The 27073-nt window shown below is 48.1% G+C and overlaps 2 protein-coding genes across 5 annotated transcripts in view; one reads left to right on the top strand and one right to left on the bottom strand.

Moving 5' to 3' along the window:
* The window catches only part of SHE (Src homology 2 domain containing E), a 32679-nt gene extending 26738 nt beyond the window's left edge, over window positions 1–5941 (top strand). Inside the window, exon 6 of the mRNA XM_050754485.1 lies at window positions 5233–5941. Coding sequence (XP_050610442.1) covers window positions 5233–5278 — 46 coding nt within the window. The 3' untranslated portion in view covers window positions 5279–5941. The remainder of the gene's footprint in view (window positions 1–5232) is intronic.
* A 200-nt stretch (window positions 5942–6141) lies between these two features.
* IL6R (interleukin 6 receptor) overlaps window positions 6142–27073 on the bottom strand; it is a 62036-nt gene continuing 41104 nt past the window's right edge. For 2 of the 4 annotated variants that reach the window (XM_050754356.1, XM_050754366.1), the window contains 4 exons: window positions 26856–26902; window positions 25029–25098; window positions 20139–20232; window positions 6142–10485 (listed from right to left, as the gene is read on the bottom strand). In XM_050754356.1, coding sequence (XP_050610313.1) covers window positions 10239–10485; window positions 20139–20232; window positions 25029–25098; window positions 26856–26902 — 458 coding nt within the window. In that variant the 3' untranslated portion in view covers window positions 6142–10238. Of the gene's footprint in view, window positions 10486–20138; window positions 20233–20573; window positions 20673–25028; window positions 25099–26216; window positions 26320–26855; window positions 26903–27073 lie in introns of those variants that run through there. The other 2 variants (XM_050754387.1, XM_050754376.1) reach the window with 2 other exon arrangements.

Here is a 27073-nt window from a genome sequence, read left to right as displayed (position 1 = left end):
TAAAAGATAAGAAAGGTGTGGATTATTTCAGATTGCTTTAATTTTTTTTTTCTTTTTTTTGGGGGGGGGGGATGGTGTGGTTTATTTTGGATTGCTTTACTTTTTTTTTTTTTTTTTTTTGAGACAGAGTCTCACTCTGTCACCTAGGCTGGAGTGCAGTGATGCAATCTTGGCTCACTGCAACCTCTGCCTCCCTGGTTCAAGCCTCAGCCTCCTAAGTAGCTGGGATTACAGGCGCCCACCACCACACCTGGCTAATTTTTGTATTTTTAGTAGAGGCAGGGTCTCACTATGTTGGCCAAGCTGGTCTCGAACTCCTGACCTTGTGATCCTCGTGCCTCAGCCTCCCAAAGTGCTGGGATTACAGGCGTGAACCACCATACTCAGCCTTATTTTACGTTATTTTTGAGACAGGGTCTTCTCTGTTGCCCAGGCAGGAGTGCAATGGTGTGATCATGGCTCACCACAACCTTGACTTACTAGGCTCAAGCAATTCTCCCATCTCAACTTCCCAAGTAGCTGGGACCACAGGTGTGTACCACCACACCTGGCTAATTTTTTGATTTTTTGTAGCAACAAGGTCTCACTATATTGCTTAGGCTGATCTTGAACTCCTGGGCTGAAGCGATCCTCCTGACTTAGCCTCCCAAAGTACATGGATTATAGGTATGAGCCACTGCACCGTCCTGGGCTGCTTCAGATGGTGTGCTTGCAAGTGAAACATTCTTTCTAAAACACTTGCACATTTTAAAATGGAGAATCTCCAGCTTTTTTTTAGAAACGAATACAATGGGCCAGGCACTGTGGCTCACGCCTGTAATCCCAGCACTTTGGGAGGCCGAGGCAGATGGATCACTTGAGGTCAGGAGTGATCCACCTCCAACCGGGAGGTGGAAGTTGCAGTTAGCTGAGATTGTGCCACTGCACTCCAGCCTGGGCAACAGAGTGAGACTCTGTCTCAAAAGAAATGAATACAATGAACCACACTGTCCCATCACCCAGCTTCAACAATTATTGTCTTACAGCCAATTTTGTTTTGTCTGTGATCCCCACCCACTTCTTGTACATTTTAATAAACAATTTTTCGTAGGCCATATAATATGATTGGATTATTCCAAAATAGAGGGGTTATAATTGTTTAATCAAGCTATCTTTAATTCTAAAAACAATGCTCATTTAAAAAAATTTAAATATGTACACAAGAAAAAAGAGCAAATCTGGTCTTCAGTGACTTCGTAAATGTGCTTAGAACATTGCAGAGGTTTTGCTGGGCGCGGTGGTTCAAGCCTGTAATCCCAGCACTTTGGGAGGCCAAGGCAGGCGGATCACCTGAGGTTGGGAGTTCAAGACCAGCCTGGCCGACATGGAGAAACCCTGTCTCTACTGAAAAATACAAAATTAGCCAGGCGTGGTGGCGCATGCCTGTAATCCCAACTACTGTGAAGGCTGAGGCAGGAGAATCGCTTGAACCTGGGAGGCGGAGGTTGTGGTGAGCCAAGATTGCGCCATTGCACTCCAGCCTGGGCAAAAAGAGTGAAACTTCGTCTCAAAAAAAAAAAAAAAGAACATTGCAGAGGTGCTCAATATAGTAGACATCCAAGGCAGCCTCTCTCCCACCGGGCCCCCGCCCTCAGCCCTCCCCTGCAGCCCTGGGCAGGCCTCCCCCTCCCCAGACCCTCCTGCTCTGCTCCCTCACTCCCTAGATCAGATTAGTCATTTGCTCCCAGACACAGCATTTGCTTGTTAATTGTGTGGCTGGCCAGGCACACTGCCAACTCCTGGAGGAGGACATCGGTTCCTCTTGTACCCCACACCTAGCACAGTGGCCTAGTAAACATGCCTTGAATGAATCGTTGCACCCAGAGAGCAACTCCACTCACAGAGTGGTGACCATCGTTTCAGAGGGAGTGGATGTAATAAGGCAATAAAGCACAGTTTGGCTGGATGTGGTGGCTGACGCCTGTAATAGCACTTTGGGAGGCCGAGGTGGGCAGATAACTTGAGGTCAGGAGTTCGAGACCAGCCTGGCCAACATAGCAAAACCCCATCTCTACTAAAAATACAAAAATTAGCCGGGCATGGTGGTGTGCGCCTCTAATCCCAGCTACTCAGGAGGCTGAGGCAGGAGAATCGCTTGAACCTGGGAGGCAGTTGCAGTGAGCCGAGATCACACCACGGCACTCCAACCTGGGCGACAAAGCAAGACTGTCTGAGAAATAATAATAAATAAAGCACAATTGGAAGATTTGCAGGAAGTTCACCAAAATTTATACCAAGGAACCAACAGGAGAAATCCAAACCATTCACGCAGTACAGAGGTGTGGATAGGTATAGATGGAGGGGAAGTGGCTTGATTTGGCCCCTGATCAGAGAGTTACTGTGTCAGAAACCAGTTGCTGCCCCTCTCCTTTGTGACCCATCTCTGGCTGCCGCTGCCTTAAGGTCATCTATGGGAGCCCCGAAGCCATGCCTTTGTATGTGTGCTCAGACTCCCACGGGTTAGCCTCCAGCCCTAGCTCACACTGATAAACGTGACAAACCACATGAGGACACCAGGTCCATCTCCTCCCAGGGTGAGTGAGTTAGGCCCCACCCCACACAGGGTGAGGGCGCCTGGCCTGAGAAAGGGCTTGGTAAGAGAAGCCCCTGAGTGGCTGGGGCCTGAGCCCCATGGCAAAAGCAAAGAGCACTTAGAGTCCAGCAGACCCAGGTTTGGAGTCTAGTTCAGCCTCTTAACTAGCATGGGCATCTTGGACCACTGTCTTCAATATAAGCCTCAGGTGTCTTATCTGTAAACGGGTGAGAATAATTACATTGCAGCCACATTAAGGAAGAATATCCGTTTACAAAGCACGTGGTGGAGAGGCAGTAAATGGGAGCCGTTTTTTTGTTTTTGTTTTTGTTTTTGAGGCAGGGTCTCACTTGTCACCCAGGCTGGAGGACAGTGGTGTGATCACAGCCCACTGCAGCCTCAGACTCCCAGGCTCAAGTGATCCTACCACCTCAGCCTCCCGAGGAGCTACGACTACAGGCGCGTGCCAGCATGCCCAGCTAGTTTTTTGTATTTTTAGTAAAGACAGGGTTTTGCCATGTTGGCCAGGCTGGTCTCAAACTCCTGGGCTCAAGCAATCCACCCACCTCAGCCTCCCAAAGTGCTGGGATTACAAGCATGAGCCACAGCACCCAGCTGCCATTATTTTTTTTCCTTTCTTCCCCTTCCACCCCTGTCCCCCCGACACACAGTATCTCAACCTGTTGCCCAGGCTGGAGTACAGTGGTACTATCACAGCTCACTGCAGCCTCCAACTCCTGGGCTAAAGGGATTCTCCTGCTTCAGCCTCCCAAGTAGCTGGGACTACAGGCATGCACCACTATGCTCGATTAATTGGTTTTTAAAAAATTATTTTGTAGAGCCAGGCACAGTGGCTCACTGTAATCCCAGCACTTTGGGAGGCTGAGACGGGCAGATCACCTGAGGTCGGGAGTTCAAGACCAGCCTGACCAACACGAAGAAACCCTGTCTCTACTAAAAATACAAAAAATTAGCCGAGCATGGTGGTACATGCTTGTAATCCCAGCTACTCGAGAGGCTGAGGCAGGAGAATTGCTTGAACCTGGGAGGCAGAGGTTACGGTGAGCCGAGATTGTGCCATTGTACTCCAGACTGGGCAACAACAGCAAAACTCAGTCTCAAACAAACAAACAAAAAATTATTTTGTAGAGATGGGTCTCACTATGTTGCCCAGGTTTGTCTTGAACTCCTGGCCTCAAGCCATCCTCCCACCTTGGTCTCCCAAAATGCTGGAATTACAGGTGTGAGCCACTGCGCCCAGCCTGTAGCCATTATTATTAGGTAATTTTAGTAGATATCTCTACCATAAAGGGCCTGTGAACTTCTAGGTAACCAGTAAGGCCAGTGGTGTACTGCTTTGCTGCCATAGATTTTTGTTTCCTAGTTAATACCCACGGAAACATGAATCTTACCTCTAGCCCTGCGGTCCCCGGCACAGAGATCTTCAAAGCTGGCTGCACAGCAGCATCACCTGTGGAACTTACGCTCATGCTATTGTGATTGCCCGGGTCGAAGGTTGGCACCTGGCCTCCTCCTGATGCACAGGCCCACCCACAGAAGGGATCCACTGAAGCCCACCAGGTCCGGAAGTATGAGGAACCCCCAGCACCCACCTCATTGTGGAACTCACAGTCCAGCCACTCTCAGGATGGATCACCACCTTCATCAGAACCATCTGAGCAGCTTATATAGCTTTCTGGGGGCCCAGCTCAGACCTGTTGAACTGGAATCCCTGAGGGTGAAGCCAGGAATGGGGTTCTAACAAGCTGGCCGCAGTGCATGCCAAAGCATTTATGTTCTGCAGGAAAACGCGCTGCCTGCGTGAGTGGTGCATGCAGGTGCTGGCTTCCATAAAGACACTAGAGATTGGGCAGTGTTTGAAAGATGGTGCAACAGGCCCCTCACCCTGGGGCCCGCGGGCTCACCACTCTGCCTAAGGAGTTGCTCTGAGCTCTCGCCCCAGCCCTTGTACACGGCAGTGCTGCATTTGAACCTTTCTTTAATTTTTTTGTTTTTTTTTTTTTTGAAATAGAGTCTCACTCACTCTGTCACCCAGGCTGGAGTGCAGTGGTGTGATCTCAGCTCACTGAAACCTCCACCTCCCAGGTTCAAGCAGTCTTTCTGCCTCAGCCTCCCTTGCAGCCAGAATTAAGGTGCCCACCACCATGCCGGGCAAATTTTTTTATTTTTTTGAGACGGTGTCTGGCTCTGTTGACCAGGCTGGAGTGCAATGGCATGATCTCAGCTCACTACAACCTCTGTCTTCCAGGTTCAAGCGATTCTCCTGCCTCATCCTCCAGAATAGCTGGGATTACAGGTGCCCACCACCACGCCCAGCTAATTTTTGTATTTTTAGTAGAGATGGGGTTTTGCCACGTTGGCCAGGCTGGTCTCGAACTCCTGACCTCAAGTGATCCACCCACCTCGGCCTCCCAAAAGTGTTGGGATTACAGGAGTGAGCCACTGCACCTGGCCTTAAAGGCCTTTCACCTCGCCAGCACACCTTTGCTGCTGGAGGATGGCAAACACTGTTTCCTGCCCCTGTGCTGTAATTCTCACAGATATGCAGAAAGATTTGTTTGCCCTGCCTCAGTAAATAAGGAAAATACTTTCTTAGGAGGCTGTTCCAATAACTGCATGTTCCTTGCCGTCCTCTACAGAAATCACCATCTGCTCTCCCAAGTTCTTCTGGAAAGAGCACCGTAACCATGTCATCCTAACAGCGATGCCATGAAGAAAGGGAGGCAACTCCCTCCATGTCCTGGCTCCAGTGCCCACTCCTGTGTCCCCTCCACGGCCCACACAGCCTGGCCACCTGGGTGACATCTGGTGCCTGTGTCACTTTCTGCAAGACAAGGACCAGCCTCAAAGAGGAGAGCATGTTGTTCTGAAGGAGATGGTGGCTGCCATCACCTGTCCTGTGGCTTTCCTCTGACTGCCCAGGTGGGGGCCCAGTGGCGGCGCCTCTCACTCCAGTGGAGTTACATAATTTCCAGGTTTCCCTGCAGTTTTCTCCTCCCCATCCCTGAACTGTTTACACAGCAGCTCTCACCCACAGAGAGTCCGTGTGATGGCTTTTCCTCTGTTTGGAAGATGTGGATGGCTGTGTCCCAAGTTTTTCCTACCTAAGATCCTTTTCAGTAGGGGATGGATTCGGCCTATCTGATGATCAAGAGATCAGGGTGGCCTTTGTGATACTGTTACGCCCGCTCCCAGGTCCAATAAACAGTCTTCTGACAAATAATGGCCCTTCCTTTTCCTTCCCCACCTGTCCACCACCTGGTAATGTAAGCGTGGCAAAATCCCACACACCCCTTCCAGAAATCCCAGGACTCGTGTGGGAAATACTTGCATAATTAAAGCCTTCTGAGAAATTGCTTCTTCCTACTTTTGAGAACTTACCTACTTTTGAGCGGTGCTTTAATCCTGTATTAAGGGGACACCCCCCAAAAATGGTTCTACTTAATTACCCACCCTTCCTCAATCCTTTCTCCTCATTAATCATGCAAGCCTTTTTTTTAGATGACCCAAGTGCCCAAAGCAATAATTACATTTCAAGTGTATTTTTAAAAATTATTTATTACAAACATTTACAATGTTCACTTTAAATGCAAAATAGCTTGTAAAAGAAAAAAAAACACTGAAAAATATACTGACCCTTTGCCCCATATACAGACATCAGCCTTTGGTATTTGCTTTCAGGTAATTAGGTAAAACAAACAAACAAAAACTTGAAACTATTATTTATCTCCAAGAAAACAACGTAGAGTTGAGGTATTCTATTTAACAGATGTGATCTCCATCCAATAAGGTCTCTCTGTTAATTAACAGCCTTGCGACATGCTGTTCCAATCCTTTCCTCCTAAAGTAGAATTTCATTTGAGCATATGTTCATAAAACTGACAATGTTCCTTAATAATCACTAAGGTTGCCATAGAAACTGCCTGGTGCTGGCGCCCAGCCGCACAGAGGACAGGAGGCTGAAGGGCCCTTACAGGGCACTGAACTGGCCCTGAACTGGCCCGCCTGCCCCTCCATGTGCAGCCCCCTGCCCACGGCTGCACGGGACAGCTGGGTGCAGGGCTCTTGCCTCAAAGGGTCACAGGTTGCCCCTGCATCTCCAAGTTAAGACAGATTTCTCACCAACTCCACCTGGAGCTGGTGTCAGCATCCTCCCCACCTGGGTTAGCCTTCAGGACGTGCTGTGAGATAACAGAGCTCAGCACCAAAGCAGCCAAGAAGACATTCTTGAACATTCTCCAGGACACAAACCCATAGACCACAACACTCCTAGCCTGCCCCGCTGGGCCCTGTTCACTACCAGGTGGGCTTCCAGCCTGGTTCCAGCAGCAGATTCCACACCCTGCCGCCACAACCAGTTTCCTTTCTCCCAAGACAGCAGGGAAATGCCAGAGGCTCCGTGTGAGCTCAGAGCCTGATAAAGAAAGTGCAAGGGCAAGTCGCCATTGGGGCCAAGAGCTTTCTGAGTTACCAAAGGCCTCGTCAGCATAGCCAATGCTACCCCCGGACACATTTCTTGAAAATATTTCATTAATGCTACAAACATTATTTATCATTTTACTTTAGACCTTGAACCAGCATATTTTTTACTTTCCCCACCCAGCAAGATAAGCTGTTGTATTTAATCTAAATGGTCTCTGTCCCAGCGTTTCATGTCTGGCTGTGTGGCAGATGGCTACAGGTATTAGGCAAATAACAGCACTGCTGGGGACTCAAGGCAGTGGGGGTGCTGCAGAAATACAGGTAGAAATGCCCCGTGGATTGCGACACATATTCAGTCACCACAAATTAGAGAACAGAGAGAGCTTAGGATGTATACCTGTGTACACTGAGCCAGGCCTACAGCCCAGAGAAGACACTTTTTCTTCATTTACAGTAGCTTATGAAAAATAAAGGGAAAAAAACCCTCTTCAATACAAAAACAAAACAAAGAAAAAAAAGCAAAAAAAAAAAAAAAAGCAGTTCCATTACAATAAAAATGAAAGCAATAACAATTTGGAGATCAAAGCTGCCTAGCTCTTGGCAATAATGAGCTATCTGAATTTCACATCTTCCGCTAGCATGGTTCTGCCCGGCTTCGGTAATACCACATGTGGGTAAAACGGTATAAAGAATTAACTGTGGGCACATAATCACCCTTCATGCAGATTCTCATTCTTAATATTTCCCTTTAACAGCATTTTTGCTGTTCTCAAGTCTCAGAAACTTTATGCAGCAGGATGGGAGGGAACCACCAAAACCACCTGCCTGCCTTTTTTTTTCTTAAATGTTATTGTTTATAATAGAGATGGTATCTCACTATGTTACCCAGGTTGGTCTCAAATTCCTGAGCTCAAGCAATCCTCCCACCTCGGCCTCCCAAAGTGCTAGGATTACAGGCGTGAGCCACCACACCCAGCCGTCCTGCCTTTTTGCCAACTTAAGATGAGGTGCCTCAAGCAGCAATAGGGTCTAAAATCTACAGACAAACCCAGCAATGAAAAGCACGGCTTGCTGAAGACAGTAACAGCTTAAACCTGGAAAACGGTAAACAAAACATGGTCACTTTCCTCCTTTTGCACCTGTCTGGTGATGGTGGCTGTTTTTCTAAGAGGGTAGAGTATTAGAAAGGTTTTGTGGTCTGGTATATCCCCACTGTGGAGTACCCTGATAACTTGAGAGCTAACTGGGTAACCACTAACACCACTGAATTTTCAAAGCTCGGGCAGAAAAGTCAGCTGAAGTGGTTAATCACGGTGTTACAATTAGACATTTAGTTCTGCTTCAATTCTTGCAGAGCTGAATCAACTCAAGGAGCTAAATAAAAAGAGGAAGGCACCGAGGTAAGGGATTTTTTTTAAATGGGATTTTTACCTTTACCTCGGTAAGGGATTTTTTAAAAACCTCCCCCTTTGATAGCAGAAGGCTCAGGGCTTTCAGGGTGGGGAATTTCTAGGACCCTGCCGGGTAGTCGTGGGAGGCTCCCTTCTCAGCACTGGGACAGGGACCGGACGCCCTCTCTATAACCGCCTGGGGGAGTAGTCACACACTGGTTTTTCCCTAGAGTAGAGAAGAGGCAGGCTATTTTTCCACTTTTTAAGACAAAAACAAAATACACAATGAAACCACAATCTCTTCTCTAATAGGGAAAATATTTTTTCTTTTCTTTTTCCTTTTCTTTTTTGAGACAGGGTCTCACTTGCTCAGTCACCCAGGCTGGAGTGCAGTGGTGCAATCTCGGCTCACTGCAGCCTTGACCTCCCAGGCTCAAGAGATCCTCCCACCTCAGCCTCCCAACTAACTGGGACTTCAGGTGCACTCTACCATACCTGGCTAATTTTTATGCTTTTTGTCGAGATGAGGTTTTACCACATTGCCCAGGCTGGTCTCAAACTCCTGGACTCAAGTGATCCTCCCGCCTCGACCTCCCAGAGTGCTGGGATTACAGGCGTGAACCACCATGCCTGGCAGGAAAAATATTATTTCTCTTCCTCCTTTTTCACTTGACTTAGTTTTGGGCTAAACAAAGTTATGGTGCTTCCCCCACACCTAAGTAAGTTACTTCTATGCTGACATAGCGCATATTGGATATTCCACCCTCTCAAGAGAAAACAGTCAGCAGTTTTTTAAAAACCAAGTTAAAATGCATTCTCGCCGGGCTCATTTTTCTTTTCACATTGTCTTCCTTAATATTATCTTCCCTAGTTACCCAGGTTCGGCTGACAACAAACAAAGCTGCAGTAAAACAGTTTTGATCTCAGCACTGGCAGAAGCCCTCCCTGCTGCCAGCTCTCCTTTGTGGGAGGTGGAGAACAGAGAACATTGGTTTTCAGAGGCTGTGATCCCCCGCGCAGCTCCCACTCTACAGGGGATGGTGGAGACCCTGTGCCCCTCTCCTCTCCTTCCTCTGCTTCTCACCTGAGGTCCTGCAACCCAAAGCCAATGCAGTTGCCTCTGTATTCAGCAAATGCCTAGGATTATCATTCACATTTAGCAAAATGCTAATGAGGAACTAATTATAATTCCGTTGAAAACGACCAGGCCCTGAGATACTGTATTATTCACCCACCCACCCTCAGCTGTTTTTCAACTGTGGGGAAGAAAGGGAGGAGAGAGCTTCTTTCCCCAGCCTTGGCGGTTTAAGTAAAAGCCGTCCCCAGGCTCAGAAAAACAGAATTTGCAAAGGCACTTGGGTTTTAGGAGTTTGAGCTGGAAGATGAAATGATGCAGTGGGCCAGGAGCGTGGCGGCTGAAGGAGGCTTTGGCTGGAAATCCGCCCCCCCTGCCTGAGGGCGCAGCTTGTGCAGAGGTGTTGGGGGGTGGCTGCCAGCCGCTTCTCCACACTGAGGCCCCCACCAAGCTGCCCAGCTTTTGAGTGTCCGTGTTGAATGTCCAAAGAGTCTTGACATTCTCTTCACAGTGGCCCAAGTTCACTCTAACCCCTTTAAGCCAGACATTTGGAAAGGGAGGTTTGAAATCTCAACCAGCTGAACAGCTGGAGCAGGCTGATTTTCCCCTGGTGTCGAACCTTCCGCAAGGCTCTTCCGTGAAGCCAAAGGCCCCACTCCCCTGAGATAAGCTGGCATGGCAGTAAGAAGCATCCTTTGCTGAGCCCGTTTGTGCTCTGTCATCCACAGGGTCCAGCCTGCTAGTGCCCCCTGGCCAGCTATCTGGGGAAGAAGTAGTCTGTATTGCTGATGTCGTAAGGGCTCCGTGGGTCCCTGGCATCTGGTCGGTTGTGGCTCGAGGTGTTGTCAGACCCCAGGCTGCTGGGGGACACTGGTGGGGAGATGAGAGGAACAAGCACTGGGGTGGGTCGCGGCCTCTCTGGGACCAGCTGCCCCAAAGAATACGGCGGGTGCATGCTTGTCTTGCCTTCCTTCAGAGCCCGCAGCTTCCACGTCTTCTTGAACCTTCACATAAACACACAAAGACAAACCACACAGATGTTTAGCTCCCCCTGTGACAAGCCCACATTGGAAAACACCAACAGCTGGCTGCCCTGGTGGCCTGGCGCTCCCAGGTTTCAGCTCAAAGAAGCAAAAACTATCAGCTGTCTTTTTGGTTTTTGTTCATTTGTTTGTTTTGAGACAGGGTCTTGCTCTGTTACCCAAGCTGGAGTGCAGTGGCATGATCTCAGCTCACGGCAGCCGCAACCTCCTTGGGCTCAGGTGATTCTCCCACCTCGGCCTCCTGAGTAGCTGGGGCTACAGGCGTGTGCCACTACATCCAGCTGATTTTTGTATTTCTCATAGAGATGGGGTTTCACCACGTTGCTCAGGCTGGTCTTGAATTCCTGGGCTCAAGCGATCCGCCCGCCTCGGCCTCCCAAGGTGCTGGGATTACAGGTATGAGCCAGCACACCCGACCCGACTGCTTTTATCACCAGGGAGTTCACCATACTCTGAAGAGTTGCTGAGTTTCCAAAACACTCCCAAGGAAATAGGTATTATTGGACCAATTTACAACTGAGGAAACTGAGGCACCAAAAAGTCACTTAACAGTCCCTTAATTGTCCCATTCCAGAGGCTGTTCATTAGGTACACATCATCAGTCCCAAATACATTTACTTAAAAAAGAGAAAAATAGGCTGGGTGCAGTGGCTCACGCCTGTAATCCCAACACATTGGGAGGCTGAGGTGGGCAGATCACCTGAGGTCAGGAGTTCAAGACCAGCCTGGCCAACATGGTGAAACCCCGTCTCTACTAAAAATACAAAAATTAGCTGGGTGTAGTGGCAGGTGCCTGTAATCCCAGCTACTTGGGAAGCTGAGGCAGGAGAATCGCTTGAACCCGGGAAGCAGAGGTTGCAGTGAGCCGAGATCGCGCCACTGCACTTCAGCCTGGGCAACAAGAGCGAAACTCTGTCTCAAAAAAGAAAGAAAGAAAGAAAAGAACAGAAAAGAAAAATAAAGTATTATTTTAGTAGGGAAAGAAAATGGGCCTCTCAGTCAAAGTAAGGCTGGCAGGAGGCAGATAATTTTTAACTGCCATGTAATAGCAGGAAAAGGGTCCCACTGCTCCCTCAACTGCCCTCCTGTTCCTCTTGCTCCTAATGTTGCCAACCTCCCCAGTTCTCTCTACGCCTCTGGGTCCACTCCTACCATGCTGGTGAGTTCCCACAGACTCAACTGTGGGCACCACTGGGCACAATTTGACTCATCTAACAGGAAAGTCAATGCTACACAGGAAGGAGATAGACATCTCTCTGCTCACAGCTTCGTTCACAGTGCTCCACTCTGGGCCCAAAGCCAGGGCTCAGTAACTGAGAAAAGTCACTTGACAGCTCAAAGAAAGATGAAATGGTGACATGGATCTTCAAAAGCACAGTCACGTCCCCTTCCTGAAGGGGCTCTTCAACTGTGCCAGGGTGGCCAGTGCGCCAAGCCTCAGCCCCTCCCTCTTGCTTCCCACTTTGTGACTGACATGCCTACTAACCCCAAAGTGGGAACAAGGTGGCCTCCCTCAATTGCATGGAAGATCAGTTACTCCAGGAAGGGCTGGGAAAGAGGAGGGGAAACCAATGTCAAAAACAAGATTGGGGGATTTTCCTTGGGTTTCTTTTTATATCGACAGGTTATTCCTGTCCTTGTTATGATAAATAATTAATAGTTGGCTCCAAATCTGCCACTGGCTTTTACCTTGGTATCCAAATGGAATAAACAATCTGCAGAATGTTATTTAGGGCTTCACCATGTGGACACCACACAGGAAGAGAGCCCAGTAGGGCTGCTGACTGGAGCTATGCTGAGTCACTGAATGGAGTTCTCCTGTAGGAAAGGACTGAGGAGAGAGTCATTACACTCTGGATTTCAAAGAATTCAGACTCTCTGACCCAGGAATTCTACTTCTGGGAAAAGAAAGAACATAGCTATAAAATAAAAAAACCTTCATGCACAAAGATGTTCAACACAGTGTTGTTTATAAAAGCAAAATAAGGCTGGGTGCGATGGCTCACGCCTGCAATCCTAACACTTTGGGAGGCCGAGGTGGGTGGATCACTTGAGGTCAGGAGTTCAAGACCAGCCTGGTCAATGTGGCAAAACCCCGTCTCTACTAAAAATACAAAAAGAATTAGCCGGGTGTCATGGCGCATGCCTGTAATCCCAGCTACTGGGAGGCTGAGGCAGGAGAATTGCTTGAACCCAGGAAGCGGAGGTTGCAGTGTGCTGAGATCGTGCCACTGCACTCCAGCCTGGGCCACAGAGTGATATGTCTCAATAAATAGATAAATAAATAAATAATAAATAAATAAATAAAATAAAAGCAAAATAACACCCAAATAATTGGTAATGTTTGGGTGCCACCAATTAGAAGTAATAGGAGGTTGATTAAGAGAACTCGGTATATTCACCTAATACTACAGCTAATGAAAGTGAGATTTATGGCCAGGTGTGGTGGCTCACGCCTGTAATCCCAGCACTCTGGGAAGCCAAGGCGGACAGATAACAAGGTCAGGAGTTCGAGACCAGCCTGACCAACATTGTGAAACCCTGTCTCTACAGAAAAATACAAAAATTAGCCAGGCGTGGTAGCAGGCGCCTGTAATCCCAGCTACTCAGGAGACTGAGGCAGGAGAACTGCTTGAACCCAGAAGGCGGAGGTTGCAGTGAGCTGAGATTGCACCATTGCACTCCAGCCTGGGCAATAAGAGTGAAACTCTGTCTCAAAAAAAAAAAAAAAGAAAGTGAGATTTACAAAGAATTTGTACTAATGTGAAAGAATGCCTATGTTATAGTGCTAAGTGTGAAAGGCAGGATACAGAGTTGAGGATACAGAATAATCATGGCTGTGTAAAAACAAACAAGAAACTAGGCAGAGGAAAAAGACTCAGGAATTTTGTCTAAATATTAAGTGTTCTTGATCTGGGTGTTGATTGTGAAACCATCTCCACAGGGTTGACAAAAATTGCATGCTGGGCTCTGGACAGAAATACATTAATAGTTATAATGAAGCAGTAATCAGGCTGCACTTTGGCCCATTTCCTTATTGCAAAAAGTCACGTAGCCCTAGACACTGACCATCTGCAACCCCGTTGTTTCTGTAGATAGGATTTCTGACATTAGGATCCTAAGACTTTTGTTTAAGGATCACTTAAGATGTTTTACAGACCCCGAATTCCGGCAACCAGTTTGAAGACCCTCACAGAGGAATGGGATTGACATGAGAAGACAGCTTGTTCATCTCCCTGTCCCTGGACCTCACCCTACACCCTGCAACCAGTCAATCATCTCCACACTTTGGCCCAGTCCAACATTTTTACAACCCTAGCCCCAAATTCCTTGGGGAGATGGATTTGAGATGCTGGCGGAGGATTACCTAGGTGCCGAGGCAAGAGACTGAAGGCACAAACTGTTTCAGTATGCTAAAGAAAATAGAGTAGGCTGGGCGCGGTGGCTCACGCCTGTAATCCCAGCACTTTGGGAGGCTGAGATGGACGGATCACAAGATCATCAAGACCATCCTGATTAACACAGTGAAACCCCATCTTTACTAAAAATACAAAAAATTAGCTGGGCGTGGTGGCAGGTGCCTGTAGTCCCAGCTACTTGGGAGGCTGAGGCAGGAGAATGGCGTGAACCCAGGAGGTGGAGCTTGCAGTGAGCCCAGATAGCGACACTGCACTCCAGCCTGGGGGACAAAGCAAGATTCCGTCTCAAAAAAAAGAAAGAAAATAGTTAGAATAAGAATAGTCATAATACAAATTAGATATACAGATGATCATTGACAATTATCAATCATTATTATAAACATTATTAATCATTAGCTTTTAATATTACTCCTTGTTGCATTACTAATACAACCTAGGAATAACGGGTGGGTATAGGGTCAGGAGCTGAAAGGACATTGTGAGACATGACCTAGAAGGCAAGAGGTGAGCCTTCTGTCATGCCCGAGCAAGGGCCGCTTGAGGGCTCCTTCGTCAAGCAGTAACACCAGTGTCTGGGAAGGCACCCGTTACTTAGCAGACCACAAAAGGGAGTCTCCTTTCCTTGGAAGAGTCAGGGAACACTCTGCTCCACCAGCTTCTTGTGGAAGGCTGATATTATCCAGGCCTGCCTGCAGTCATCCGGAGGCCTAAACCCCTCCCTGTAGTGCTGTGCTTCAATGGTCACGCTCCTTGTCCGTTTTCATGCTCCTCCCGCACTCGTGGTTCCTCTTTGAAGTTCATAGTAGATAGCAGTAGAAGAAATAGTGAAAGTCTTAAAGTCTTTGATCTTATAAGTGCAGAGAAGAAAACGCTAATGTATGCTGCCTTCTCTCTCTGCTTCGGCTACCTAAAAGGGAAGGGCCCCCTATCCTGTAATCACGTGACTTGCTTCACCTTGTAAACCACTTAGAAGATTCACCCTCCTTACCCTGTCCCCTTGTCTCGTATGCAATAAATATCAGCGCGCCCAGCGGTTCGGGGCCACTACTGGTCTCCGCATCTTGATGGTAGTGGTCCCCCGGGCCCGGCTGCTTCCTCTTTATCTCTTTGTCTTGTGTCTTTATTTATTACAATCTCTCATCTCCGCACATGGGGAGAATAACCACTAAGCCCCGTAGGGCTGGATCCCACAGAGGTTTCCTCCCATCTCCTCCTTAGGTGACCCTCTGATTAAACCTCTTTCTCTGCTGCAACCTGGTGTCTTGGCATCTTGACTTGCCACGTGCATCTCATTATAATTACAATGACATGGGTGCGTACACTTCATGGCACTGTACACACGATGTGGGAACTTTTCTGTATATTTGTTAGACTTTAATCACATTTACATTTTGAAAATTAACAGTGGCTCTCTTTGGATGACATATTTTTTCCATTTGTCATTATTTAAGTCCCTATGGACCTAATATGGAAGCAATCTCTGTCCTTAGTTTTTTTTTTTTTTTTTTTTTTTTTTTTCAAAGTAACCGAATGGGTAACCAAGAACGGTGAGCTTTCCTTTTGAAATATTCTAAGGAGAGTATGAATCCTTTTCTGAAAATCACTAAACTCAAAGAGGACTCTGAAACCAGCCAACCTGAGGGTGTCCAGAGCTGGCCTGGATGGGTGTGAGCAGGGCCTGGGGGCTGGAGAGGACGCGGGGCAGGCAGATAGAAGAAACAGATGAGCTCTCTGCTGCCTTCTTTTGCACCTGGACCTCCACCTTTTATCTATTTTACATATTTGGGCTTCAAAAAGTTTTGTTTAAAGAAAAGATTCTGTAGCTAAAAGAAGTTTTTAAAAATGCTCAAAACTCTCACTTTTTTAGAAAGATATGTAGAAACCAAGGTGCCACCCCTTACCCCAAAGGCCACAGACAGTGCCCACTGCACCCAGCCACCTCCACGGCCCAGAACACCATGAAAGTCCCTCTGCCTGTCCCCCAGCTGTGGAGGTAGGAGAAGCTCTTAAAATACCAGAATGATACACTACATTCAAAACAAAATGATGTTTAAGTCATAGGCATACACATAGGAAGTCCTCATTTAATGATGTAAGTTCATTCTAGATAGATATGCAGAAAAATAATTATTTACTAGGAGAATCCTATTTTCCCAATGCCTGATAACCTAAAATAAAGACAGAGAATCCGTGGGGGACAGGGAATAGGGTGGGAAGAATTGGCCCCTGTAAGATGGCAAGCCTTTTCAATAGCCTATTTAAATTTTAAAAAATCATCTATGATTCAGAAAAAAAGAATGAGTAATAAAAGACAAAGAAAAAAATCACCGATATTGCTGGAAAAAGATTTAGGGCCATACAAAAAATATAGTATAGACTGGCAGGATGAAGTCAACCTGCCTCTCACACTTCACCTACTGTAAATGTGGCCATCCCATGGTAACCACGGTTCAGCCATTTTGGCAGCCCAGAGCCCCACAGTATTTCTAAGTTTATACTCTTTGCTAGACAGAGGGGATTTGGGGAATAGAAGGATTCTTCTTCGCCTGAAATAACTGGCCTCTTTCCAAACAAATTTGCCTTCTACAGAAGAAAATGGAAACTCACTAGGCTAGGAAATAAATTCCTGGCATGTCCTCAGCACAGGGCACTGGCCCTGTCTGTGCCTGCAGGGACTCTGGTTGTTTAGCAACCAGCCAGTGTCCAAGCATCATCAGCAGAATAGCAAACCAGGTCTGTTCCCAACCTGATGCTCCTCTATTTGCCGTTACGACACACCAAGATGGTGCTGTGTGTTAAGGGCCAGTGGTGGGCCGATGGGAGCAGCTGGGCCCAGCTCTTAGCCAAGAGCAGGCGGGTGCCATAGGCAGGGACTCTCAGGGCGTGTGTTCCACTTCTGGTTCTTGCTTGTCCTTAGGCAAGTCATTTTACCTTTGGGGGCTGTTTCCTCATTTATAAAATAAAAGAGTTTGACCAGATGACCCCTAAGGCCCTATAGAAAGAACAGGAGTTTTTGGTTTGATTCTTGGCCTTCTTCTTCTGCTGCTGCCCAGGCTGGAGTGCAGTGGCACGATCTCGGCTCACTGCAACCTCTGCCTCCTGGGTTCAAGCCATTCTCCTGCCTCAGCCTCCTGAGTAGCTGGGATTACAGGCGTGCACCACCACGCCCAGCTAATTTTTGTATTTTTAGTAAAGGCAGAGTTTCGCCATGTTGGCCAGGCTGGTCTCGAACTCCTGACCTCAGGTGATGCACTCGCCTTGGCCTCCCAAAGTGCTAGGATTACAGGCGTGAGCCACTGTGCCTGGCCTATTCTTACTAGCTGTTATCATACCATCTCTTTTAGCTTCAGTTTCCTTCCCTGTCAAATGGATATCACATCTGCTCTACAGGGCCTGTAGTGGGTTATGAGAAAAGCCTGTTGAATCCCTAATATAGACACAGAGCCAGAACACAGGAGGGTATACCTAGGGTGAGGCAAGGAATCCTTTGACAGGCAGGAGGTGGACCCGTGAATGCTGACATGGCCCCTCACTGGCCAAAATATATAAAAGGCTTTGTGTCCTCCAAGAAGCTACCTCCACTCATCAAGAATCTTATCTTCCACACACCCTTTAGATGGCTTGTTCTCTACTTCATTGAAAAAGCGAAGTGAAGGCCGGGCATGGTGGCTCACGCCTGTAATCCCAGCACTTTGGGAGGCCGAGGCAGGCGGATCACGAGGTCAGGAGACTGAGACCATCATGGCTAACACAGTGAAACCCCCTCTCTACTATGAAATCCCCTCTCTACTAAAAAAAAAAACACAAAAAATTAGCCAGGCATGGTGGCGGGCGCCTGTTGTTCCAGCTACTCAGGAGGCTGAGGCAGGAAAACGGCATGAACCTGGGAGGCGGAGGTTGCAGTGAGCTGAGATCGCACCATTGCACTCCAGCCTGGGCAACAAAGTGAGACTCCATCTCAAAAAAAAAAAAAGAAAAAGAAAAGTGAAAACAACCCTGAACCCAATTTGAGAAGGCATCTTGCTAATCTTTCAACCCAAACCACACTTGGTAGTCAAGCTAGGTCAGGGCTACTGGCAGGGTCTGATGAGCTAACGTGTAGGAAGCTCTCTACGTGTAGAAAGAAGGACTGAGTGCAATGTCACCTCCACTTGTATATTATCACAATAAACCACTGCCCAGAAGACCCAGCCTGACTTATTTTAGGGTTTCAGCTTATGAAAAACAGCCAGTTCCTGCAGTAAAATTGTGAACACTGAAAAATTTCATTATTGCTTGTTCATTGAAGGCACTGTTGGCTGACTTTTCTGCAAACTTGGAAATGAATGACAAAACCAATGACCAAATGGAATGAAGATGATTGGGATGAAATGGGCATGAGGAGACAGAGGCCAGGGTGCAGCTCAGCCTGAAAGAGTATTTCCTAACCACGGATGGAAAAGAACACTAGAGCAGAGCATTTAAAGGTGACCTTTAAGTTCCTGGATTGATACATAGAATATTCCTAAGGAGGTCCTGCTGGACGCCTTGGATTTAACTGTGTGGTGCTTCTCAAATGTTATTTTTTATTTTTTATTTTTTTTGAGACGGAGTCTTGCTCTGTTGCCCAGGCTGGAGTGCAGTGGTGCAATCTCAGCTCACCGCAACCTCTGCCTCCTGGGTTCAAGCAATTCTCCTGCCTTAGCCTCCCGAGTAGCTAAGATTATAGGAATGTGCCACTATGCCCAGCTAAATTTTGTGTTTTTAGTAGAGATGGGGTTTTGCCATGTTGGTCAGGCTGGTCTTGAACTCCTGACATCAGGTGATCCGCCCACCTCGGCCTCCCAAAGTGCTGGCGCAAGCTGCAGTGAGAAGAGATCACACCACTGCACTCCAGCCTGGGCAACGGAAGCAAAACTCTATCTCAAAAAAAAAAAAAAAAGAATCAATTCATGGCTCTCCAATCCATTGCCACCATCCTAAACAGTTTCTTATTATCTCTTGCCCAGACCCTGGGCTACTGTATCCATTTTCACCCACCTCATCCAGTCTCCAAACTGCATTGAGAGTGACTTTTTGGTTTTCTTTATTTGAGATGAGCCTCATTCTGTCGCCCAGGCTGGAGCGCAGTGGTGCAATCTCAGCTCACTGCAACCTCCACTTCCTGGGTTCAAGTGATCCTCCTGCCTCAGTCTCCCGAGTAGTTGGGATTACAGGCATGCACTACCATGCCCGGCTAATTTTTGTATTTTTAGTAGAGATAGGGTTTTATCATTTTGGCCAGGCTGGTCTTGAACTCCTGACCTCAGGTGATCCACCTGCCTCGGCCTCCCAAAGTGATGGAATTACAGGCGTGAGGCACTGCGCCTGGCCCAGGTTCTTCTTAAAACTCCAAAGACACTCATTATCCTCAAGAAAAGGCCTAAATTCCTCCCACCTGTCTTTCAAGGCCTTTTATGACCTGGCACCAGCCTACCTCTCCACTCTTCCCACCCCATATTGCCCCAATCACACTGCCCCCCAACAGACACGTGCATGCACACACTGTCAACCATATTACATCCTGGGCTTCTCTCATAAGAACCCTCTTTGGGCCAGGCGTGGTAGCTCACACCTGTAATCCCAAAACATTGGGAGGCCAAGGCAGGTGGCTCACTTGAGCCTAGGAGTCCGAGACCAGCCTGGGCAACATGAGACCTCATCTCTACAAAAAATAGAAAAATTAGCTAGGCAGGGTGGTGTGCACCTGCAGTCCCAGCTACTCCAGAGGCTAAGGTGGGAGGATCACTTGAACCTGGGAGGCAGAGGTTGTCCTGTGAGGTGAGATTGCACCACGGCACTCTAGCCTGGATGACAGAGTGAGACGCTGACTCAAAAAAAGAACCCTCTTCTTTCTCAGACCAATTCCTCTTCCTCCTTAATGCCAGGTCAGTTCTCCTCACTATGGCATGCTTTTTGTAGCTCTTACCACAGCAGTGATTACCTCTTAGTGTCTGGCTTCTTCCTGAGACTGTATCTGCCCTGCCCAGCATTGTCTCCTGCAGCACCTAAAACAGGGCTTGGCATAATACTAGGTGCTGTGTGTGCTGTGGTGTGTGCATTCATTTGATGAATGGATAAATGAATAAATAAATGCACTGTAAATTTCATAATGGGCAAAGGAAAGCTACATAAATATGAGAACACCACAGGGCCATCCCCCAGGACCCATCTCACCTCAGAACAATGGCAATGCACAGGAGCGTTCCGAACGCCAGGCTCCCTCCAGCAACCAGGAATGTGGGCAGTGGTACCGAAGAAGAATCTTGCACTAGGTTAAAAAAAAAAAAATGAAGATAGAGGAGGAAGAGGAGAATATGGAGAAAAAGGACCAGGAGGAGGAGAAGAAAACCACTTAGCTGGTGCTGTCAAAAGCCTCAAAGGAACCTTCCCCTCCAACCCCTCTCCCAGAAAATGAAACGGCTCTGCCAACCAACAGGCCACTTGACAAGCTTCACTGTTTTTTGTTTGTTTGTTTCTTAATAAAGCCCACTCTAGAAGAATCACCCCCAGCTTAATCTGGCAGACCTCAGGATTCCACCATGTGGCAAGAGAGACGCCTCAAGCTCAGGGTTTCTGAGTGCCTGTGGCTGGCCATGGGCTCCTATTCACTTTCAGAGTGGTTTTTCTGGTGGCATTCTACCGGCCCCCATAAGACACAAATTGGGTACAAGAAATGGAAGGCTTTGGGGACCTCCTTGATGGCAGTTCCTTTGAGGACAATGTCAGAGAGGATTGGATGCTTTAAACCAAATATTTGGAAGCAGTTTTCTCCATGCGGGTGTCATCTCTTGCCTGTCCCCGCATTTGGTACTCAAGCCCCAGCCATAGGAACATCATTCATTTCTCCAACAAGCCATGATCTTTTTCCTCCAGGGCTCTCCACACACGTTCCCTCTTCTCGCCTGTCTGCTTTCTCCACCTTTGCTGTACACCTTTGCTGTCCAGTCCCTACTTGGCCTTTGGATCTCAGATGAAGTGATGTCCCTTCCTTTGAGAACTGACCCCACTCCAAGCTGAGCAAGCGCCCCTCCCAGTTATTTCTCCAGTTCCACCTCTAGATTGAGTTTCCTGACGGCAGGGACCGCATGTGTCTTTTTCACTGTAACACTGCCAGCAGCTTACACGGTGCCGAATACAAAGCAGGATCTCCAAAATATTTCCTTGAATGAAGGAAAGAACAAACTAGCTTTGCAAGCAGCCATGTCTTCCCACAGAAAGGCTCTTCCTACCACTGCCAGAGTCCCTGGACTGGACAGAGGGCACATCTAAGCAAAACCATCTCCTTCTGCTGGGAATGCAGTCACAGTTGTATGGACCCAGCATTCAGGCTCTTCTACCCAAAATGCAGTCCACTGCTGAAGAAGAGGCTGCCTGCCAGCCATCACTTCAGATGCCTACTGGAGGCAGGCAGTGCAATGAGCCCAGACTGGTGAGTGGGCAGTGGCTGCAAGGACAAGTTTCTCCAAGCGTGTCCCATGTCTCTTGAGAGATGCAGCCATGTAATGAAAGCAGTATGCTTGGCTTGCTTATTTATTAATATTTCATCATCTTTTATATTTGTTCCTTCTTTTTTTTTTTGAAATGGAGTCTCACTCTTGTCACCCAGGCTGGAGTGCAGTGGTGTGATCTCTGCTCACTGCAGCCTCCACCTCCCAGGTTCAAGCAATTCTCCTACCTCAGCCTCCCAAGTACCTGGGACAACAGGCACATGCCACCACGCCCGGCTAATTTTTGTATTTTTTGTAGAGATGGGGTTTTGCCATGTTGCCCAAGCTGGTCTCCAATTCCTGACCTTAGGGGATCCGCCCACCTCGGCCTCCAAAAGTGCTGGGATTACAGGCATGAGCCATGGCACCAAGCCATATATTTGTTCCTTCTTTCATCCAACAAATACTCTTTGAGTGCCTATCATGTGCCTAAATGGATCTTACATCCAATCAAGGAAGACAGACAAACAAATGTTTTTTAAAAAAATTCTCAGGAAAAGGTTCCTGGAGAAGGGTGCAACTGAGCAGAGACTTGAGTGATAGGAAGGAGCTGGCCAAGTGGACGTCAGAGGAAGCCTGTCCAGGCAGAGCACACAGCAAGTACAAAGGCCCTGAGGTAGAGCATGTGTGGAGGAGCAAGGAGGGCACTGTGGCTGGGGCAGAGCGAGGAAACGGAGAATGGAGAGGCAACGTCTAAAGATAGGGGACCACATGGCTTCGCTGGGACTCCCCATAGAAACTGGGGACTTTGTCAGGACTTTGACTTATACTCTGGGGGAGATGGCACTGAGCCAGAGAGAGCTTGGATTTGTGTTTTAAGGGACACTTTAGGTGCTGGTTGGAAAAGAGTTGGTTGGGGGTTAAGCCTAGAAGTTGGTAGACCAGTTGGCAGCCCAGGAAATCCTGCTGGATGAGAGGTGGCAGGGGCTGGACTGGGTGTTGGCACTGGAGATGGTGAGGAGTGGTGAGCTCCTAGATACGTCTCAAAGCACAAGGACAACACTTGCTGAGGGACTGGCCACAGGATGAGGAGTAGGGAGGAAGTGTGCCCAATCCCCCGCATCTGAGCAAATGCGGTACCAGTTACTGAGATCAGGAAGATGGAGAAGAACAGATCTGGGTTGAAGAGGTGGGGAAGTGTCAGGTGTTCTCTTTCAGACATGTTAAATTTGAGAATGCTGGCCAGGCACGGTGGCTCACACCTGTAATCCCAGCACTTTGGGAGACTGAGGCGGGCAGATCACCTGAGGTCGGAAGTTTGAGACCAGCCTGACCAACATGGAGAAACCCTGTTTCTACTAAAAATACAAAATCAGCTGGGCGTGGTGGCGCATCCCTGTAATCTCAGCTACTTAGGAGGCTGAGGCAGGAGAATCGCTTGACCCCAGGAGGCAGAGGTTGCGGTGAGCTGAGATCACACCATTGCACTCCAGTCTGGGCAACAAGAGCAAAAATCTATCTTAAAAAAAAAAATATATATATATATATATATATATTTGAGACTGCTAGCGGATGTCCCATGTGTCAACTAGGCAGTTGGGTACATTAGTCTGGGTCTTAGTGGACAGATCAGGGTAGGGATATAAAATTGGGAGTTGCCAGCCTGTGGATGGTCTTTAGTGACATGAAGCTAGATAAAATCATCAGTGACAGGCTGGGCACAGTGGTTCACACCTGTAATCCCAGCACTTTGGGAGGCCAAGGCGGGTGGATCACAAGGTCAGGAGATTGAGACCATCCCGGCTAACACAGTGAAACCCCATCTCTACTAAAAATACAAATAATTAGCCGGGTGTGGTGGCAGGCGCCTGTAGTGCCAGCTACTCGGGAGGCTGAGGCAGGAGAAAGGCATGAACCCGGGAGGCGGAGCTTGCAGTGAGCCGAGATCGTGCCATTGCACTCCAGCCTGAGCGAGACTCCATCTCAGGAAAAAAAAAAAAAAAAAAAAAAAAAGACCTCACTAAAGACCATCCATGGGCTGATCTTTAAAAAAAGTTAAAAAAAAAATCATCAGTGAGGGTGGACGGAGAGGACTGGAGGGTCCCCTCCTCCATAGCAGCCTTTGTTTTTGTTGTTGCTGTTGCTTTTGGTTTTTTTTGACATGGAGTCTCACTCTGTGGCCCAGGATAGAGTGCAGTGGCTCAATCTTGGCTCACTGCAACCTCCACCTCCCGGGTTCAAGCGATTCTCCTGCCTCAGCCTCCCAAGTAGCTGGGATTATAGGCACCCACCATCACGCCCGGCTAATTTTTGTATTTTTTAGTAGACATGGGGTTTCACCATGTTGACCAGGCTAGTCTTGAACTCCTGATCTCAGGTGATTCTCCCACCTCAGCCTCCCAAAGTGCTGGGATTACAGGCGTGAGCCACTGCGCCCGGCCCATAGCAATCTTTGAACTCTCAACCTCTTGCATCCCACCCATACCATTCAAAGTCTATTTCAAATGGCACCTCCTCCATGAGCTTTCTGTGACTGCTCAGCTTGATGCACTCTCTCAAATCTCTAAATTCCACTTTGCTTTATCTGTGCCTCCCTTTCCGCCCATCTCACATTCTGGTCTTTGTCACAGTTACCAGTTTACTCTTTGTGGGGGCCTGGACTGTAGCCTCCTTGAGAAGAGGGATGGCTCTAATCCTCTCTGAGTCCCCAGCTGTGCAGAGCTCAGGCCCAGGTATTTAGCAGGTCTTCCACAGGTGCACTGCACCATGGTAGGGCTTGGCAGCTGGGCTGTTGTAGCAGAGGCAGCCAGCATCAGGTGCAGGCAGGAATCCACCCAGGGATGGGGAACGAGGGCAAGGACTGCCTCACAAAGCCCAAGAGTCATCAGCTGGAGCCACTCAACTACTGAACCTCTGGAGTCTGGATTCCATAAGTCCCATACACCTAGTCAAACACAGGACTTGTGATCTTTCTTGATTCAAATACTGGTAAGTTTTCCTGGTCTTGCAGGGATAGGGAATCAGAAGCATTGAAATCAAGAGCTCCCAAAATAAAGATTTCCCTCAACAGGTATTCCATTTCAGACTCCAGTAATCTTGTTTGCAGCACATTCATTTGTATTGTGGGCCAATTGTGAAATATCTCACTGATTTATCCCATTTTTCTTACGGTCTCCTCATTATATCTTAGCTAACAATATCAAACTTCAACATATAAAGTAATAAAAGAGTATTTCTGGCCAGGCACGGTGGCTCGTGCCTGTAATCTCAGCACTTTGGGAGGCTGAGGCAGGCAGATCACGAGGTCAGGAGTTCGAGACCAGCCTGGCCAACACGGTGAAACCCCGTCTCTGCTAAAAATACAAAAATTAGCCGGGCATGGTGGCATGCCCCTGTAATCCCAGCTACTCGGGAGGCTGAGGCAGGAGAATTGCTTGAACTCGGGAAGTGGAGGTTGTGGTGAGCCGAGATCGCACTGCACTCCAGCCTAGGCAACAGAGCAAGACTCTGTCTCAAAAAAAAAAAAAAAAAATTTCTGCCATTGATCCTCTGACGACCTGTCCAAATAAGAAAGGACTTTCCGCAGAGACAAATCTGTCCCACAGACCCCGTGAATATGAAAATACCCAGTCCTTACCTGGGAGGCTTGTCGCATTTGCAGAATCTCCGGAGAGAATATTATCATCATCTTTATTAGTAGTAGGTGCCTAAAAGAGACATTCCTCACCATCAGCCTGTTTCTGCAGATTCCACCACCATTCAGAACCAGTTCAAGAGGTACCTCCTCCTCAGAGCCCTCCCTGATCCGCCCAAAGCATTCCTTTCTCCATTTCATTCGTAACAGTGGAAAAATCAATAATACGATTATTTGCATTTTTTCTATCCACACCGTGTCTGCTAAGGGTGGGGCTTTCTTTGCACCTGCCTCTCCACCAAAAGCTGAAGGGCACAGAACCCTGCACAGAGAAGATGCTCAGTGGATACACTGAAGCAGCTGTTGTCCTTACAGGTCCGATGCAAGGGTGCAGGTACCACTGTGACTGGAATCCTGGCTCCACCACTTACGAGCTATGTCACCTTGGACAGATTTCTTTTTATTTTTTGTTTTTTTGTGAAATGGAGTTTCACAAAAGAAATGGAGATTCTCGTCACCCAAGCTGGAGTGCAATGGCATAATCTCAGCTCACTGCAACCTATGCTTCCCGTGTTCAAGTGATTCTCCAGCCTCAGCCTCCTGAATAGCTGGGATTACATGCACGCGCCACCACGCCCAGCTAATTTTTGTGTTTTTGGTACAGACGAGGTTTCACCATGTTGGTCAGGCTGGTCTGGAACTCCTGACCTCAGGTGATCCACCCGCCTCAGCCTCCCAAAGTGCTGGGATTACAGGAGTGAGCCACTGCGCCCGGCCTCATACTTCTCTCTTTTTTTTTTTTTTCTTTTTTTGAGATGGAGTTTCGTTCTTGTTGCCCAGGCTGGAGTGCAATGGTGCGATCTTGGCTTACCGCACCCTCCGCCTCCAAGGTTCAAGCAATTCTCCTGCCTCAGCCTCCCAAATAGCTGGGATTACAGGCATGTGCCACCACACCCAGCTGATTGTATTTTCAGTAGAGACAGGGTTTCTCCACGTTGGTCAGGCTGGTCTTGAACTCCTCACCTCAGATGATCTGCCCGCCTTGGCCTCCCAAAGTGCTGGGATTACAAGCGTGAGCCCTGGCACCTGGCCCTGGCCTCAGACTTCTTACCCCATGTTAAGCAGCCCTTGCAAGCACTCCCTTGTAACGTTAACATAAGGAGCCAATGAAATAGCAAATGCAAGGCTCACAGTTTAGCAGGATGAGGCCAGTCCTCAGTCGGTGTCAGTTTCCCCAGAACCTGTGTTGGGAGCACTCTAGCCCCATGGGTATGGGCTCCACCTGCAGCTGTTCCTACATGGAACACAGATAAGGTTCAAGAGCCCCAGGCTCCTTCCCTGTGCTGCACAGCTCCAGAAGTGGCTGTGCCTCCCAGCTTAGCATTTAGGGAATTAAGGGCCACAGGAGTAGATATAGTTGGATAGGAAATTGGATTACTCATGGAATTTGTTAAGCAGCTTCAGAGGTAATCCTCTTTCCAGCAAGTTATGACACCAGGACTCCATAGGGGAAGGACTCAGATGAACAGAATTCAATCTCAAGCTAAGCCGTTAGCAGTGTCCAAAAAGCTCAGAGATGAAATAGCTGCCGCTAGATGCAGGGCAGTTCTGCGTGCCAGGCCAACGCTGCTCCACTCTTTACAGTCCTGGGACAAGATAATTTTTATGATTCCCTTTCACAGAGTCTTGAAAAGCACAGATAACTCACCACAGCCACATTTCTACTAAGTGACAGAGCTGGGATTTAAACCAAATTCAGTCTGGCATCCGCCCACACTCCTAACCACTAGGTGCTGCTGCCCTGACCCTTTTACAAGAACAGGAGCTCACCTGCGTGGGGGTGGACACCTCGTTCTCAGCTGGAGGACTCCTGGATTCTGTGGACAGAAGAAACAGTTGTTATTAGTGATTCACGGGCCCCGGAGTCCTGTCTCAGGCGCTTGAAAATCAGAAAAAAGTTCATCTCAATGTTATTTAAAAGAACAGCATGGACTGGGCACGGTGGCTTATACCTGTAATCCCAGCACTTTGGGAAGCTGGGCGGATCA

Source organism: Macaca thibetana, chromosome 1 (genome assembly GCF_024542745.1).
Source record: "Macaca thibetana thibetana isolate TM-01 chromosome 1, ASM2454274v1, whole genome shotgun sequence".
NCBI lineage: Eukaryota > Metazoa > Chordata > Mammalia > Primates > Cercopithecidae > Macaca > Macaca thibetana.
This window is presented reverse-complemented; position numbering and strand designations above follow the sequence as displayed.